This window comes from Etheostoma cragini, chromosome 14 (assembly GCF_013103735.1).
Source record: "Etheostoma cragini isolate CJK2018 chromosome 14, CSU_Ecrag_1.0, whole genome shotgun sequence".
Classification (NCBI taxonomy): Eukaryota; Metazoa; Chordata; class Actinopteri; order Perciformes; family Percidae; genus Etheostoma; species Etheostoma cragini.
In genome coordinates, this window is record NC_048420.1 from 16,265,677 (window position 1) to 16,283,163 (window position 17,487).

General features: G+C 40.8%; 1 protein-coding gene across 6 annotated transcripts in view; it reads right to left on the reverse strand.

The window, feature by feature from the left end:
* ubap2l (ubiquitin associated protein 2-like) overlaps positions 1–17,487 on the reverse strand; it is a 28,722-nt gene that overhangs the window by 9,568 nt on the left and 1,667 nt on the right. For 3 of the 6 annotated variants that reach the window (XM_034892590.1, XM_034892593.1, XM_034892589.1), the window contains exons 3-21: positions 16,892–16,969; positions 15,812–15,922; positions 14,759–14,933; positions 13,848–13,949; positions 13,639–13,684; positions 9,503–9,547; positions 8,576–8,682; positions 8,200–8,259; positions 6,598–6,650; positions 6,321–6,406; positions 5,660–5,840; positions 5,245–5,443; positions 4,756–5,084; positions 3,160–3,332; positions 2,341–2,461; positions 1,791–1,830; positions 1,506–1,692; positions 1,293–1,359; positions 741–1,044 (exon numbers count right to left, since the gene is read on the reverse strand). In XM_034892590.1, the coding sequence (XP_034748481.1) occupies positions 741–1,044; positions 1,293–1,359; positions 1,506–1,692; positions 1,791–1,830; positions 2,341–2,461; positions 3,160–3,332; positions 4,756–5,084; positions 5,245–5,443; positions 5,660–5,840; positions 6,321–6,406; positions 6,598–6,650; positions 8,200–8,259; positions 8,576–8,682; positions 9,503–9,547; positions 13,639–13,684; positions 13,848–13,949; positions 14,759–14,933; positions 15,812–15,922; positions 16,892–16,969 (2,464 nt within the window). The remainder of the gene's footprint in view (positions 1–740; positions 1,045–1,292; positions 1,360–1,505; positions 1,693–1,790; positions 1,831–2,340; positions 2,462–3,159; positions 3,333–4,755; positions 5,085–5,244; positions 5,444–5,659; positions 5,841–6,320; positions 6,407–6,597; positions 6,651–8,199; positions 8,260–8,575; positions 8,683–9,502; positions 9,548–13,638; positions 13,685–13,847; positions 13,950–14,758; positions 14,934–15,811; positions 15,923–16,891; positions 16,970–17,487) is intronic. The other 3 variants (XM_034892594.1, XM_034892592.1, XM_034892591.1) reach the window with 2 other exon arrangements.

Below are 17,487 nucleotides of genomic sequence, written 5' to 3' on the forward strand. Positions count from 1 at the left end.
TCACAATTGAATGTTCCTTCTAATAAACACTATTCTAATCGTTAGGACTTTTGTTCTCTTCGAGTTCAGCTCTCAGTACTTTGGTAGCTTCTATGAATCTCTGTGGTTTAAGGTCTAGTTTATTTTAAACGTGTCATGGCTGCCACTGTAGTCTCGGAGGTGCGTTCCAGTGTTAATTTTTGGCCAAGATGAAAGCAACGCCACAGTTGGCCGTTGTTGCCACTAGTTTTCTTGCCCATCAGCTTTGTGTGTCAGGGAAGAGGAGTCAAGAGTCAGAAGAATTGAAACCTTGCCAGTGACGGTGAGGAAATGGCAACCAACTTATTCAAAAAGGAAGAACAGTATTAACACCAGAGACACTCTACTTAATGTTCTCAGTAAACTCAGGGGCAAACCACAGATAAGAAAACCAAACTATGGTTATATATAATTTTGAAAGTGCGTTTAACCAGCAAGTTATTCCAAATTATATACCACCAAATTCCAAAGGCCACAATTAACTCACTAGTAATGCTACCTGTAGATTGATAACACAAATTACAGTAAGCAAGGCAGACAAAGTGAGGGGAAAGAAAAGCTAAAATACTTAAGTATAAATAAGCATTTAGTATTAAAATACAAATTTTGTTTAGAAAGTTTTATGTCCAAATCTTGCACTTAGAAATTTTCTTAACAGCAATGGATATGAAATTTTCAGTGTAATTTTCACTGACATGTTTGTGCTTGGGTTCATGTCTAACCTGAGGATGTTGCAGAGCTGCGTGAGGATGGTATGGCCAAGGCTGCCGAGGAGACTGACGCGGCAACTGCAGCTGGGACACCCATAGAGGCAGTGTTGCCACCCATGGCCAGACTGCTAGCGGGGCCAAGGCCAGAGGGAGCTGAAACTGTGGCAGAGCCCACAGGGGAGACCTGAGGGGCCCCCAGGGTCACCTGCGCAGCAGCCATTGAGGAAGAGGAGGGGACTGACGAAGACGGCACAGCTGAGACAGAGGAAGGAAACGAGGAGGAGTGCAGGCTTGAGTCACCGTCTACGCTGGGGTGCTGTAGAGACGGAAGATAAAAAGATGGGGTTAGCATTGATAGATTACATTTCTATTAAAGTAAATGGACATCTAAAGTGTCCATCTGCCATCACAGGAAATGCTCACGCACACAACTTATGGTTTCTCTCAGTCCCGTTAAAACATTTTCTTTTAATCTGCTCTTTCAGAGGCCATAAAAAAGCAAAAGACAATGCTAGATCCACATTATAGGTTGGAAAAATACTGTATTAAGCATGACAAGTTCACCAGTAAGCTTGAGTTGGATGTCCGAACTGCAGATGGAGCAAGGCTGTTCTGTTGTGATGGGTGAGAACTGTAGAAAAAAAGGAAGGTTCAGCGCACGTCTCAACTATCTGCAAATACCATCATATATACTGATACTTGGGTTTAGCCAGAGGTCATAACTTAAGGTACTATTTCATTTCCTACTTTGTGTGTTTTAATTTAGCAGCATCTCACTTGTTGTGCTGAGGAGGGGGGATGGTGCTTGGAGGCAAGTCTTCACTGTGGCCAAGACCGCTAAGGGATGTTTGATTGGATGTAGACATCAAGGAAGCAGAGCCGCTGTCAGTCAAAGTGCCCATGCTGGAAACAGGCGTGACCAAATCAGAGACCGGCTTCACAGATACTGCAGAGCCTGCTGCAGCTGGGGAGAGAGGAGATATTTCTGGAATAAATTCCAATCCAGAGTGATCGGAAAACTTTTCAATAATGCTTTTAAGAGAAAAAAACAAAAACACTTACCTTCAACAGATTGTGTTGCTTGTATTGAACTGAAGCCATTCTGTGAAACCAACAATGAAAGTGAGTTTATATGGAAACAGGCCATTCATAAGAAGTTGCAGAGCATTGGGCTTTTGGAAACAGTCAAGCCAAGAAGCTTGTTTGTTTTTTAGAACATTTTAGCTACAGGTCTAAAACCAGTAGTGTATTACAATGGCCATAAACTTATAAAAGAAAAAAAATGGAAAAACTGGAATAAGAGGGATTAGACTAACACTAGTTTATTAAGAACAGTTGCACCCTTCATCGTTTTAACTGGAGTTCAGGTAATGATCTCAAATTGATTTTAGGGATGCAGAAGTAATGAAGGGGTACTTAAAACAACTAATTTACTCCAGGAGACTTGCGCATTAAACCAAAGCCTTTTATTACTAGTACAGAGCTCTAAAAGGACCAAGTGGGGGTTAAGCAAGTTGTTTGCACTTGCCACTCCTCTAAGGACTATACCAACACAACACCATATTAAATGTTTTATCAGGTCTAGTGAAAGAGAGGGAAGCTTTGGCCTTACCTTGGGCTGCATATCCTTATGAGGGGAGGAGGAGACCGAGTGAGGGTAGCGCCGAGTCTGAGATGCTCTCTGATCGTACAGGTCCATCTGGCTGGAGTTGGAGAGAGCTGGAGTTGACTCACTGCAGATTGTAATGGTATTGACAAGATTGTGTTCTTAGGGAACAATGCATGGTTTGGACTTAAAAAGTCACAACTTAAATTTGAAAGCACTCTTGAAAATATGCAATTACTTATCATTAGAACCCAGTGATTCTAATACCTGCTGCATAAGAAAAAATAGAACAGAAAAACATCAACTGCTTAATATCAGAATCAGCTTTATTCGCCAGGTATGACATGCATACAAGGAATTTGACTTTGGTTGGAGCAAGCCTCCGGGCGGCAGCTATGGAACAGCGACACCACACGCTTTCTTGAAAAGAAACGATGCAGACAGCAACATAACATACAATACAACATAATGCACAAGACAACACACAGTTCATGTGGAAACATGAAGCAATTTTTTGAGGTGGCATTGGGAGGGTGCGAGAAACACAAGAAATCGAGGCAGACAGACGGCTACTGGGTGGGATGGGGGGGTGGGGGAGTGTATGGCGAGTGTGTGTGAAAATGAGTTGTGTGTGAGAATGTGAGCGTCAGACTGTATGTTGATAAAACATATCCAGCTATCATAAAAAATAAACCGAACAATTAAATATTTCACAGTCCACACACACAAACTTCTAAAAAAACAAACAAATATGTACTATATATATATAGATCTATCTATCTATCTATCTAAAAAAAAGGTACAAAGTATTTTAAATATACCAACCTGCTGGGGGTAGTGTAGAGATTTTTCTGGACCTGGTTGGCTGGTGGTGTGGTAGCGGAGGTGGACTCGTACTCTGGTATAACTGGTTCTGACCCAAACTGCAGTGCTCCAAACTGAAGATTAATGCCAGAGATGTCTGTTGAGCCAGGCATCTCAACCGCCATTGCAGGAATCTGAGGACGATGAAGATGAAATTATGATTTGTTACACATACATTCTCCATGGATGGTTTTTACTATTGTAAGACCAGGAGTTTGTCATACACAAGACTTCGGATCACATTCATCAAGTGTTCAATTTTTGTTAACATGGGGAATTTCTTATGCTTCTCTTTAAAAGAAAAAAAAACAATTCCATCCATTCCATCTTCCATCTTCATCCACTTATCCGGTATGGGGTTGCAGGGGGAGCAGCTCCAGAAGGGCACTCCAAACATCCCTTTCCCAAGCCACATTAACAAGTGTCAACTGGGGGATCCCGAGGCGTTCCCAGGCCAGGTTGGAGATATAATCTCTCCACCTAGAACTGGGTCTTCATCGAGGCCTCCTCCCAGCGAACGTGCCTGGAACACCTCCCTAGGGAGGCGCCCAGGAGACATCCTTACCAGACGCCCGAACCACCTCAACTGGCTCCTTTTGACGCGAAGGAGCAGCGGCTCTACCTAGAGCTCCTCACGGATGACTGAGCTTCTAAGGGAGACGCCAGCCACCCTCCTGAGGAAACCCATTTCGGCCGCTTGTACCCTGGATCTCGTTCTTTTGGTCATGACCCAGCCTTTGTGACCCTAGGTGAGGTAAGGAACAAAAACTGACCGGTAGATCGAGAGCTTTGCCTTCTGGCTGAGCTCTCTTTTCGTCACAATGGTGCGATAAATGGAATGTGGCGGAATGTGGAATGGCGGCGGCCAACCCTCACCTGAAACGAGTCAGACTTACTGCTGAGAACCCAGAAACCGTTCTCTCTTTGGTCATAAAGGTATTGGATGGCCCTGAGAAGGGACCCCCCCTCACCCCATACTCCCGCAGCACCTCCCGCAGTATGGGGGCACGGTTATACGCCTTCACCAGATCCACAAAAGAAATGTAGACCGGTTGGGCATACTCCCTTCTTGCAAGAGTAAAGATCCACGACCAGGACGGAATCCGCATTGTTCATCTTCAACCCAAGGTTCGACTATCAGCCGAACGCTCCTTCCCAGCACCTTCGAATAGACTTTACCAGGGAGGCTAAGAAGTGTGACACCCCTGTAACTGGCACACCTCTACCATAGAGAACATGTCAGCTGGATTTAGGAGTTCCTCAAAGTGCTCCTTCCAATGTCCTATTACCTCCTTAGTTGAGGTCAACAGGATCCCATCCTTGCTGAACTCAGCTTGGATGGTCCCCCGTTTCCCCCTCCTGAGGTGGAAAACGGCTTTCCAGAAACACTTTAGTGCCGACCGAAAGTCCTTTTTTCTTCAAACTTCTCCCACCCCGCTGCTTTGCCTCTTTCAAGGCAGAGGCTGCAGCCCTTCGGGACCGCGAGTACCTTGCAAATAAAGATTAATTTAATTGAATAATTTAAAAAATATGTTGTAATTTAAATTCATGTGTTACCTTTGATGTGATAGAGGTCCTCTTCTTCTGCTGTTTGAGTTTGTGTTGCTGCAAAGGTAGTGGACTGGAACCCTGGGCATCTGAGGAACTTGGAGAGACTTGCTGACCTAGAGAAGGGACTGCGGCCATTTTGGGAAGGGAGGAAGCAGGCGGGGGCAATACATGGGGTAAAGATGTCTGTTGGGGTAAAGAAGAAGACAGGGAGGAGGAAGGCAGGCCTTTGTCCTGCAGGAAAACATCCAACATGGACGAGGTTGAGGTGGCCACCTGGTAGGGCTGCCGCTTTGTAAAGGGCGTATGGACCGCCGACTCCGGCTGGGTCTTCATATCTGGAAAATGGAGGGGGAAATATAATTTAAGTTAGGTAAAAAACCCTGATAGCAGTTAGGATTGTACTACATGGAAAAAATAAAATATTTGTCAATATCCTTAACATGCTAAAGGGAATTGAAGAAAGATCAGAGTAACTACAGAAGGATGTCAGCTCACCATATTGTCCCAGTGAGGTGGCACCGGTGTCCCAGGATGAAGGGGTTGTGTTGGGAGGTCCAGTTTGAGAGTGCTGGGCTGCCAGCTGGGCCAGTGCCTGGGCTGTTTTATACTGCTCCAGGAATTGAGAGCCAGTGGTCCCTGTGCTCGCACTTTTAGGGTCCCCCACATCCCCGAAACCCTTGCTCAGCATGCTGACCTGCAATGTTGGCAGATAATGCAACAAAGGCCTAGTTATGACAGGTCAGTAGCCATATACTTTCCCTATGTGGCTTGGAAATGGTTGAGATGTCAATCTTAAGAGACAATTTGTATCAGTAAGTAAAAGCTGCATCAGTAAAGTAAAATTAAAAACAGCCCGGGGTGTATATAAGCACAGAATTACAAATTGTTTTGTTTTTTCAGTGAGTCTCACCATACTGTGCTGGGTGTAAGGGGTGCTGGTGGATGTTTGCGAGAGTGGCACCCCTTGCTTAGAGTTGCTGAAAACCAGTGACTGGGACAAGGAAGGAGGCTGAGTGGCCTCCATGGGGGGGGTTTCTGTCTCTGAAGAAGAGGATGGGGGAGTCTTCCCTAGAAGCACTGCAAGGTCAATCCTATAGCAAAGTGGAAATATTCATTATAAAAGGAGGACATTTGAAATGGGATCCGCGCCAATTGAACCTTTTATTTTCAATATGGCTAAAACATGTACTTTAGGCCAACAACTAATATTTGAATTATTAATTAATCTGGAGATTACTTTCTCAATCGTTTAGTCTGTAAAACTTCAAAAAGATGTCGCCTTGCAAAATTAAGAAGGATTTTTTTTTATTATTATTTTTTTTTTTAAACAATTTTCTAATAGTTTTTCCCCCAACCAACAGTCAAAAACACAATTTAGTTTACTATAATGAAGGACATGGAAATGCTGCAAACCTCCATAATTGAAGAAGCTTGCAACATATATTAACATTCTTATATATTTTACATTGAAAAAGTAAATGGTGAAGGCAAGCTAATGAAATTATTCTCCCAACCAATTCCTGGAAAAGAAGGCTAAGGAATCCGGCTAATAAAGTGCATAAATTAACCACCTCTGGCCTTTGGTGATGGTAACATTCTCTTGAGGCATAGGCACGGAAGCCACACTGGAAGCTGTGAATATCTTGGTCTCTGAAAGCTGCAGAAGAAGAGAGAGTAAAAGATGGAAAAACATTACAGCTAGAAGAACAAAGGTTAACCACTATATTCAAAAATGGATAAGTGAAACTATGCTAAAATCAGTTTATTACTTCTAATTTGTCTTTGAAAGTTCACACTTAATATTATATATAGAGTCACAACAGTTACATCAGAAACAGAAACACTAACATCCTCATTCCAGTCCTCAGTGCCCCACTCCTCCGTAGCAGTCCTCCAGGCACCTATGAGTCAAAGAGAAACAATTCAATCCTACTTTGATAGGCAAAATTAGATTTAAACACAATAAGGCATGCAAAAAACAAAGTGTTGCCACCATTTTAAGACAGAGTATCTTTTTTTATCTACCTCCACATGGGCAACCTGCAAATTTGGTCCATGAGTAATTAGTCAAATGCGTGGTTAACATCATTTACCCCCGTGTGCCTTGCTTTCGTAGCGTCACACTCATCGTTCCCACATGCTGATGCAAAGCACTGTTACCATGTTTTTGCATGAAATTCATGATGTTGCTCAAGTGGTTATCTGTAGTTGAACATTTTGTCCCGCCCGTGTTGTTTAACAGATAATAGCAGTGACCACTGCTAGTCGGTGCTAGTTAGTCTGTTAGCTCACAGGGATCTGGTACGCAAGTAATATTTTTCCTTTAGGTCCCATCAGTGCACCTAATGTCCTCGCATCCGCTGCAATGTTGTTTATATCGATATGGTTTAATTTTGCGTTGCATGACCCAGCACACTTGCACACACACACGCCGCCTGAGGCAAACCTGTATTTGTACCAGTGTTTCTGCTGATAACTCTGATATTGCGGCCTCCACGGTGAAAAAAAAACGGAAGAAGTTCTTGAATACAACTAACTTCAGTTGGTAGAGTAATAGTGTGTGAGACGGAGCCTGCTGGATCTGGGCGAGAGATGGGACCCTTGGCCAGAATATCATAGTTCATAAAAATGCAGCATAGTGACAATACAGACTCTTCATACACACACGTGTAACTCTGCTGACCCGTCATTTGACCAGTTCTGGACCCAATCTCAGAGATACATTAAAAAAAATTAAAAAAAATACACTATGTATTTCAGATAGCTAATTTTTATTTATATGTGTTGCAGCTGTTGTCTATACAAGATACAACTTCAACATAAGAAGAATGTAGCATAATATGGATGTGGAAGCAGTTTTAAATAGCCTCTGTGGCAATAAAAGTTGTTTTGGTTAAAATCAACAAATAATCGTGATTGCTTTACTCTGACCTCGAGGAGAGACTTCACTCGCTCGTTTGAATCAGAACCACTCATGACATCATAGCTGGCTGATTGGCAGGATTGACTGACTCGTGCGAGCATCGACGTCTCGCGAGTCATCAAGTAAATCACATGGTCTGCGAGCTTCTGGCCCTGAGTCTGCGGGTCGGTCTGTTTCTCGGTTTACTCAGTTGCTTGAGTTGACTTGTGAAGTTGTTGTTGCCTACGAAATTGTAAGCTTTTTGCAGCTAAGGTGGCAAGGAACTGTAGTAGCTAACGTTGCAAGAGGTTTGTGTGTGGCGCCGTTGTCATTTTAGATTGAATTGTAGTAGGACTCAATTGATCCAGGTTATTGATACTAGAGACTCGCGATTTCATTCAAAGATCGAAGTAAATCACGACTCAAACAGGTTTAGTGTGTCCCTTTGTTTCCCCATGCTTTTTTTTTTATTTAAGTTAGCTGGCTACAGTGGTCCTAGTAAACTAAAAAAAGTTAATCTGGAGCCCTGAAAGTGAAGATAGGTTTACCAGGAGTAGAGTCAAACTTGGGCGGGTAATTTGTTCCCTCTGCTGCAGCGTATTCCAACCCTAGAGACAAAGACAGAAGCCGGAGATTAAAGTTGTATGTAATGAAAAAATGTGACTATACTTAAGACAACTGGACACAGATATTTGGATGTAAATATCTAAGAGAAAAACAAGAGCTGTGGAATTTGGTGTTTGTAAACAGTGTGCATATGCCCAGCATTGAAAAGCACATTTCCTTCCTTTCACCTTTATCACAAGAGCTTCTTTGGGATGCTGATGAGGATTTTTTAAATATTTTTGATGGAAAAAACAGATGATTCATTGATAAGATCAATTATCCTATTAGAGGGGGGCACTTCTTAATACATTAACTTACTAGCTCCCTCCTCAAGGTCTGTGCTTCCTGTGTTGTTCCAGGTGCTGCACCCTCCATAGTTTTCTTCTGCCTGGGCTGGCTCTGCATAGTCAGCAGGGTTGAATGTTCTGGGGAAGAAAGTGATAAGTGGGTTGAGTTGAGAATTGAGTGTACCGACCAACAGCTGAAGGGCTGCCAGCACAACAACAAAACAAAAAAACTTTAGCCACAACTGGCTGCCCACACAATAATCTGGGGTCCATTTCTTAACTTACCTTCTACAGGTCAAAGTTTTGAAAATGTTAAGCAGAAGCAGACTCCTATTTAATTCTTAAGAGCTTCAAACCCCTAATGAGCTACTTGGTTTTGCACCTGCATATTGCATTACGTGTACTGTATGAATAAATCCCCAGCTCTGCTCTTATGGTCATTCTGCTTTTAGCTAATAGAAACACTTCAGACAGGAGTGAGTGGGGAGTTTAGCATGAGGAGGAAATTATAAGAACTGAAGTGAAACCATTTCCATCTTTGGGAATTTGTACAGCCAAGACATGCAAATGAGCATCTAAATGCATTTTTTGTTCCTCAAAAACTCTTTCCTGGTACTGCACGTTTTTAATTGACATATCTGCGTATGCTGGTAAAATTACAGCTGGTGCAACCTAGCAACATGATGAAGAACAAGACTTTTCTTTTGAGTCAAGCAAAGATGCTTTCATTATTTGTCTAAGATCCTTCCTGTGCAAATCTGAGGGAATTTATGGCTTGCCTTAGCAGATTTGACATCAAATTTCAGGAAGGTCATATCGTTTTAAAATCCTATTAATAGAATGAGGAATAATACTTTGTTTTGATAAAATCTTATATTACAACATCCTGTTTTATGGCACTGAAAGGTTTCCCTAAAGAAAACAAGAATAACAGACACACCAGAGGCGATGCACTCACCTCTCACCTCCTGCAATATCATATCTGGGCCCCTTATCAATCTGGCTTTAGAGGAAAAATAATGGCAACAATTACAAGAAGCACAACAAAGTAAAAGTAGAAGATAAAGCTTGTTTTTCAGACCACAATCCAGAGCAGCAGCGCAAGCAAAATGCCATCGGTCTGCCTGTGCCAGTGTTGTAACAAACACTCTACACCGGTCAGTCACTCTCCAATGCAAGGCAAGCCAGTGTGCTTTTAGTCATGGTGGGTAAATACAAAACAATAAACCCAACTCAGAGGTATACACATTGCAGCCACAAACACAAATCCTATGCTAGATGAGAGCAGTTATGCAAGAGTAATTGCAGTAATCTTTTCATTGATGCAGTTAATGCCTAAACAATCTCAGAATTTCAATGATACCTTCTATCACACAAATGCATCATCTCAAACTAGGAATGTTAATATTTAACCGTTAACCGACAGTAAGAATTTTGACTGATTCATATTATCAGTTAAACAGTTATTACTAGGTCGATAGCTAGTATGACTGGACCGTGTATGGTCAATGTGCTTAATTGTGGCCAACTTGTTACAGGGATAGTAAGTAGTGGTGTCTATAATGTAATATAGATAATAAATGTTAATCTGTAGGCCGTGGTCCCAGTAATATTTGTTGTGTACTCAGGTTGCTATCACATGATATTGTAAAGATGTGTTTGAGAAAAATAATTGAGTATTGCTTTTCAATGTTTTCATGTTTGTTTTTTACAAGTTCTTGCTCTGGATTACTCATCTAAAGTGTTATTGTCTAATTAATTTTACTTTGTACAAACCAGACATAAGTTGCAATACATGACAATTATGAACTACAGCTTCACTTTACCATTTATTTCTTCTGTTCTCTTTGTTGCAGTTTTTTTCCACAGGGTTTACACCAGCCACTGAAGCACTGCCTGCTTCCTTTCAGCGTCTATGTTAAGCAATTGTGATGTTCACACAGCCCACACTGCGCCATAGAGCTCTGCGAAAGCTTGCAATCCGGAGCGATTGTTTAAGCTTTGTCTATTTTTTCCCAATTACAAATGATATCAAAAAGGTATATATTATACAAGTGTATGATAAATGATCAAATATGCATCGCCTGCTTTCCTCTGCAATAAAACAGTTTAAAGAGTCCGGTATTGAGGAAATTGCTCAGCTGATAGGCTATATGGAGGTAAAAGCCTGTGTCGCGCCAATACACTCGACCAATGGTGGAACTTGGGTTCTATGCTGTCCAGCCAATTTTTATTTTTTTTAATATTTATTAAATTTAAAACAACAATATGTTGCATTGTAAAAAGAAAATAGGTTATACAATCTATTTCTTAAATGCTAGTTAAGTTATGTTTTAAGCTCCTTTTTCCCTGCCAAGTTCATGGCTCTTACTGTACAGCGCTTACAGAGGAGAGCTATGTGACACATGCCACTATATTCTGGGTAAAATTGGCCACCCTACACAGTAGTATGCCAGGCAGACACACAGCTGACAACCTTGCAGATGGATAGGGGGGGGAGATAGTCTTGGACACGTAAGCAGTTACTGTGAATGTGGATGCATGTGTCCACGGCAATGCAGGCATGCAATATAGTGGCTGCTCTACCCGTACAAGTCTGCAGCTGCCTGCAGAAGCTGAACACAGAAAATATGTCTGAGTCTCCTGGATAGGTGAACTAAGAATCAGTTGCCGGTTTGTCGGTTAACGGTTAATGGTCAGTTAACAAAAGTTGGCTGTCGGAAAAAAGCATCCCTTTCACAAAGCTATTACTAAACAGCCATAACGGATGCTGATGTAAATCAGCATTCAATATCTCCATTGACAGAAATTTCCACCTTACGTCAACTAGTGAAATGACAAACACATACTTCATAATAAACCTTGACCGTCTTCAAATGTAAATGGCTCAATTCAAATAAACAGCTGAGCTCAGTCTCCACAAGAACCACACTTTTACTAGTATTTGTAGCTCTGACAAACAACATTAACCATTTTCAGGGGGTTTATGGATGCTGACTTGGAGAGGCCTCGATGAATATGACATAGTGGGACTCCCATCTCTTCCCTTGTTTTTTTTCTGCAAATTAGAGAATTCAATAAAAAGGCAGCCAATTACCCCTAAAGCAACGCTTTAAATGTTCAAACCAATGCTATGGTAAAAGTGAATACAACTGGCTACACAATGACTGCATCCTTTCCACCAGGCAAGGGAAGGAGGTTGATATAGGCAGCCTTGTTACATGCTGCAGTTATGAATAACACAACTCTGAATGCAACTTTACATTGTGTCGCAATCTCAAAGAGCAGTGATTCAATTCTAAACAATTTTAAAATCCATGATTTAATTCCACAATGATAAGCCACTACTTTATATTATATATAGATAAAACACCCCTACTTTACTACAAGGTGACCTATTATAAAATATGAGACAAAAAGAGATGTTTCCATTACTTCGCTAACCACCAAATACTAAAGACCTTCTTAATCCCCAAATGTGTCTGATATTCTTGGAATTGCAACTAAAACCGTGTTATTTTTTATTTTTATTTTTAACATCCCAAAAATCGGATTTGGGCTTACAGTGTCAATATAGCCTAGGAGAGTAGTAACAACTTAGATACACATGTTATGCTTAATGACACAAGTCTTAGTCAACTCATAAGCAAATACCTCCTCTTTCCTCTTTATTGGCCAGTGAGTGAATTTGTGTCTGAAATTCTTGGCACCATGGAGGGTTTCTACAGCTTCAAGAAATTGCTAATATGTAAATAAATACCAACATTTATAGATAAATTCATGACATTTTATTAATTTGACATTCCTCCAACCATCTGGGTCATTCAAGTTTTACTCTGACCTTAGAACAAATCTTTTTGATGAACTTATTCGTCAGTAATAATATGTGGTACTTGTGAGCTCACAGTATTCATTTAATTTGAGAAGAATGCTAACATTGTATAGCAGAAAATGTGTATGTAGGGTGAATGGTACAATGTGCATTAGCATCCTCTTAAATGTACCAACACAATGTAACAATGATGCACACAAATGCAAACCTTCCTTTTGAGCCACATTTGTTTTATTTAAGTCACTGGGTTTAACTGCAGTGAAGCCAAGCTGGTAAACTGTCTGGTAGCAACAAGAAGCAAAAGCAATCACAGAACTGTTGTGGTGGGGGGGGGGGGGGGGGGGGGGGGGGGGGGGGGTTAGGTAACATGAAAACACCTCAGCTAGCACTGCATGCGATTGCAGGTGGGAAGCCCCAGCTCACCAAAATAAAGCTTAGAATTGAACAAATATGAAATAAGCATATTGTAGAATTTGTTGAAATATGCCAGTCATTTTCTAGGTTTACACACTATACTTAAAATTGTAGGACATTTTCACAGCATCATGGAAACACAAGGCATACAAATAAAACGTTAAAGACTTGAGATTGTGTTAGTTACACCCAAACACTTTGTTTCATTCAAGTCATGCCTCTACTCTCTGAGCCTCTGTGTTCAACTACATATTTATGGCAAGAATACAGTAGCTTTGAAGCACACATTCAATACTTTGTATTCTTCAGAGTGAAAGTTACATTCCGGCTTCTCTTGGGAGGAAGCCACTCAGCCATTGACCTCACTAGAGAAAGCCACATTATATCACATGTGCTACTCTACTTTGGCAGACCAAGAAGATTTAAAGATCCATAACTATAGTGAAACATCACACCCAACTGCTTCATAGTAAAATGAAATCAGCCAAATCATGCAAGACATTTGTTATGACAACTACTATGTCACCCATTACATGATGAAATTTGGCAATAATGTCACAGTTGAGAAGTAATTCCTCTGTTATGACTACTAGTCAAGCTGCAAGTATAAGATGCTAACTAATTAACTGACATATTGATAATAACAACACCCCCCCCTCCCACATTGTGCACTTTCTGAAGAGAATTATTCTGCCCAGGCTGTTCCATCCCATTGGCTGATGTATATTCTCCCTCTTTTGGATTAACGCTAAACAATGGACTAGGGTCCTGCTCGCTGGTGACCATGGCAACAGGTAAAAGTGGAACAAAAGGCCTTCTGGTTTTAGACAACGCAGGTGTTCACTTACCCCATGCCTTGCGCCGAAAATCTCCCTCCCCGCCTTCCAGACACTCCTAAAGAGACAAGAGTCAGTTTCTTAGCCACACAACTATTTTCACGAGAAAGACTGGCAGAGTTTATAGTAGATATAAAAACCTATCTTTGATTCCGCCTCGTTTTGATAAGATACATTTCCTTCACAAATGACTTTGTCTAAAAAGGATTACAGCAACTTACCGACAGTCCCTCTTCCTCTTCCCCTTCCCCTTCGGCCTCGCTCTGCACCTCTTCCAGCTATTGCAGCCTTGGCTCCATCCAAGCCATTCTCCTGACCACGAACTTGAGATAAGAAGAGAAAACAGCATCAGATTTAGACACTACGCTGCATGCAGATGTCAAAATAATCATTTAGGCTTAACATGTTTACAGGTAGCAGAAACGGTATCAAAATGTGGTGCAGAATGAGAGCAAATTACATTTCCCAACTGTGGTCCCCTTCAGAGCCACAGAGCCAGGGCTTCAAGGTTATGGCCAAAATGATTAGATTTTGTATTTTTTTTTACATTGAGATCACAATTATATATCACTATTATTCATGGATTTAAAAAAGACATTTGTATTTCACTGCTACATTCCTGCAAATGTACATATCTTTGCATCAAAATAAGACTGGCGCTTATTCACAATATCACCTAGCAGCAAATCATAAATTAAATTGTATCCAAAAAGAAGGCTAGCTCTTCACCCTGTGCTCCAGACTTTTCATTTTGCCCATCTGCTCTCTGTTGTATACTACTCCTCTACTCTGGACTGCAGCCACAACATTCAGGAAGATTTTTTAGAGACTGCCTCCCCGGGGTGCATGTGCAGAGGAATGACATCTCGATCACCCCTGGTGGCTGGCTGTTCATTAAGGAAGCGCTTAATTTGATATGCAGCTCAGTTTTCTATGAGCGATTCACGCATTTTAAAAAACGTCAGTATCGTAGTCACGTTCATTTAATTGTGGGAAACCAAAATTGTGTTCTGATCAATTGCGCACCCCTAACCAGTGCGTTGCTTGCCAAAACAAATATTCCTATTCATAAGATACCTAAAAAACTCAAACGTACTGTAAGTCAAAGTAAAAAGAGATAGTTAACACTTACACTCTCGTCCCCTGCTGGCTCCACGGCCCTTACGTGGAGCTCCACCTCGACGACGTGCTACATCCTTCTCTCCTCCTTTCTCCCTGTTCTCTTTTCCTTCCTCTCCGGTTTCTGCCTGGCTAGTCTCCTTCTGGCCTGACACCCCTTTCTTCTTCCCCACCATTTCCCAAGAGTCCTTAGGAAAAAATAAAGACTGTGTTACACTGCTGGACTCACTGACTATGTATTGAGTCATCCAATACGTAGAGCTGTATCGCTCCGGTACAGTTCCTACTACATGAGCCTCATCTCTGTGCACAACATAGAGTTTTTTCTGCCTGGTTCTGTGACGTGTAACATTAGACAGGCAATCATAAACATTAGATCTTGGTAGAAGCATGCTGCATGGTTATTGGCTCACTGACGCTGATGAGATTTTCTCCTTAGGTATTAATATTTGGTATTGAATGACAAGGCATTTTGATACTTTAGAGGCAATTCGGTCAATGCCTTAAAAGTATTGAATTCGGTACCCAGCCCTACAAATACGATAATAAAAACACTGAGGGAAAAGTGAAGGTTAATTTATTTCTAGACCTTTGCCATAATAACAGGACAATGTACTCAGCCAAAATCACAACTAAAATAAATGTATTCATGAACAAAACGATTTGAGACCAATTGGCGGGGATTTGACAAAATACACACGGCGATACACTGGTAAGGTCCTGAGACCATTTTGCAGAGTTTGACTTCACATCACCGAACAAGATGATTATGATTGGTTTAAAGAAATGCAAACAACACCAAGCATTTTTTCTCCTATCTAGGAATGTATGTGTGGAGTAGCCAGACCTTACTCCACAGCATTGTGGAGTATTTCGACAATCCAGGAAGCTGACAGACCCTTATCAGATCCGATTAATGAGCTGGAAAGATACATATCAACCCTTTTTGATTTAAATGGCCCCCTATTTTCTACTAGTTACATTTATATCAAAGCTTTTTGTAACTATAAGGTCTTGTTGTTATCCATACTCTTATGCTAAACCATCACACAAACCCAATACTCACAGTGTCTGGGTTACCCTCCAGCAACACATTAATGGCTCTGTTGACATCCCCGTTGCAATCGTGCAGTGCAATCATAGACTCATCTTGGTCCTTGCCTGTGATGTCTATCAGCTGCAAAAGAAACAGTGACATGATGAGACACAGAGGTGACCCCTGATAACTTGTTCATAAAAAGGCTCTTAATGTAAATTTATGCAAATAGTAAGGTTTTTCCAAACATACACACTTAAGAACCAGGGTTGGCTACAGAACAGCACGCCTGCTACCAGTAGGGATTCAGCATCTTGGTCACTTCAGTAGCTTGAACATAAGTTTTATTTTTCATAAAATGGTTGTGATACCATGCCCTCTTTCAATGCCTTTGAAAATTCTACTAACTAATTGAGCCTGCAAAAGGTAACAACCTCTTATCAAAAAGGCACTGATATGTTTTTAGAACATTTAGGGGGAATCATAAATCACATAATTCATTGCCAAATTCTGTATAACCCTGACAAATAAACGTAAAGCAACACGGGTAGAATAAAAGGGTAATTTGGCTTGAGTGCAGATACATAATCTAGTTTGAGCAGTTTTCTAGCTTGTCAAACTAGCAACTGAAAGTGCTGAGATTTATTTAATAAGAGCAGCTAATAATATCCAGTGTGGAACCTCAGATTTTTAACCTCTTAAAAAATGCAAACAGAAAAAAAGAAGAAAAAAAAACCTTTGCTGTGTCCATTTCTAATAACTTAGGTCGTACCTTAAAAAATAAATAGTTCAAGCATTTCTTTCATAGCAATTCCATAGCTAATTAACATATTTTACGCAAAAGGGTATATTAGCTATAAATAATATTCACCACCACAGACTTGATATAATGCACTTAAAGTTGTCACTGACTGAATATCCTTGATGACATCTGTCCAACCAAATATGCAAAACTAATTTTATATATGCAATATGCGTAATATAAGAGACGCATATACACACACTATGCAAGACAATACACGTGATAATCTATATATCGGAGCTAAAACACAAAGTAGTACTACTTAACTGAATAACTTAAGTAGAACAAAAGGATGTGCTTCTGCTCACCTGTTTGACCTTCTCTTCAAAGTCTGCATCATTGTGGTCTGAAATCATCTGCGCAAGTCGGATCTGCTCTGCGGTAGCCTGTTCCAAGAGTAGTGAAACATCCGATATTTGACAAAATAGAAGCAAAGATTTGCACTTATGTAAAAACAAAGGAGAAACTCACTGGCTACTAGTGGTCTTGTTAATCCTTCAATCCCTTACACGCTTAAAGACCTGCCCAAACACTACAATGTAACTATAAAGCTTGTTTGATGTTAGCTGGTCCACTTAGATCATTGAGATAGTTGATCAGTGTAGTTCAGACTAAAGTTGTAATCCCTAACGCCTAAAATCAGGGACTTACCTCCAGATCATCAAAATATGGTGTAAACAGTTCTGATTATCTTGTAGTAGATTCTTAGCTATAGTCTAATAAACTTCTCAATTGACTATTTATTGGGCTGTAACTGGCATCATTTTTTCACAACCTCTTACAGAGAACATTTGTTGAGCCATCCATTTGTTATTTGAAGTTATCTTAATACTTTCACAACTGTTGGTGACCATACTATGTATTTGTAGAAACTAAACAAGTCCCATTTAGTACAAACTGCTTT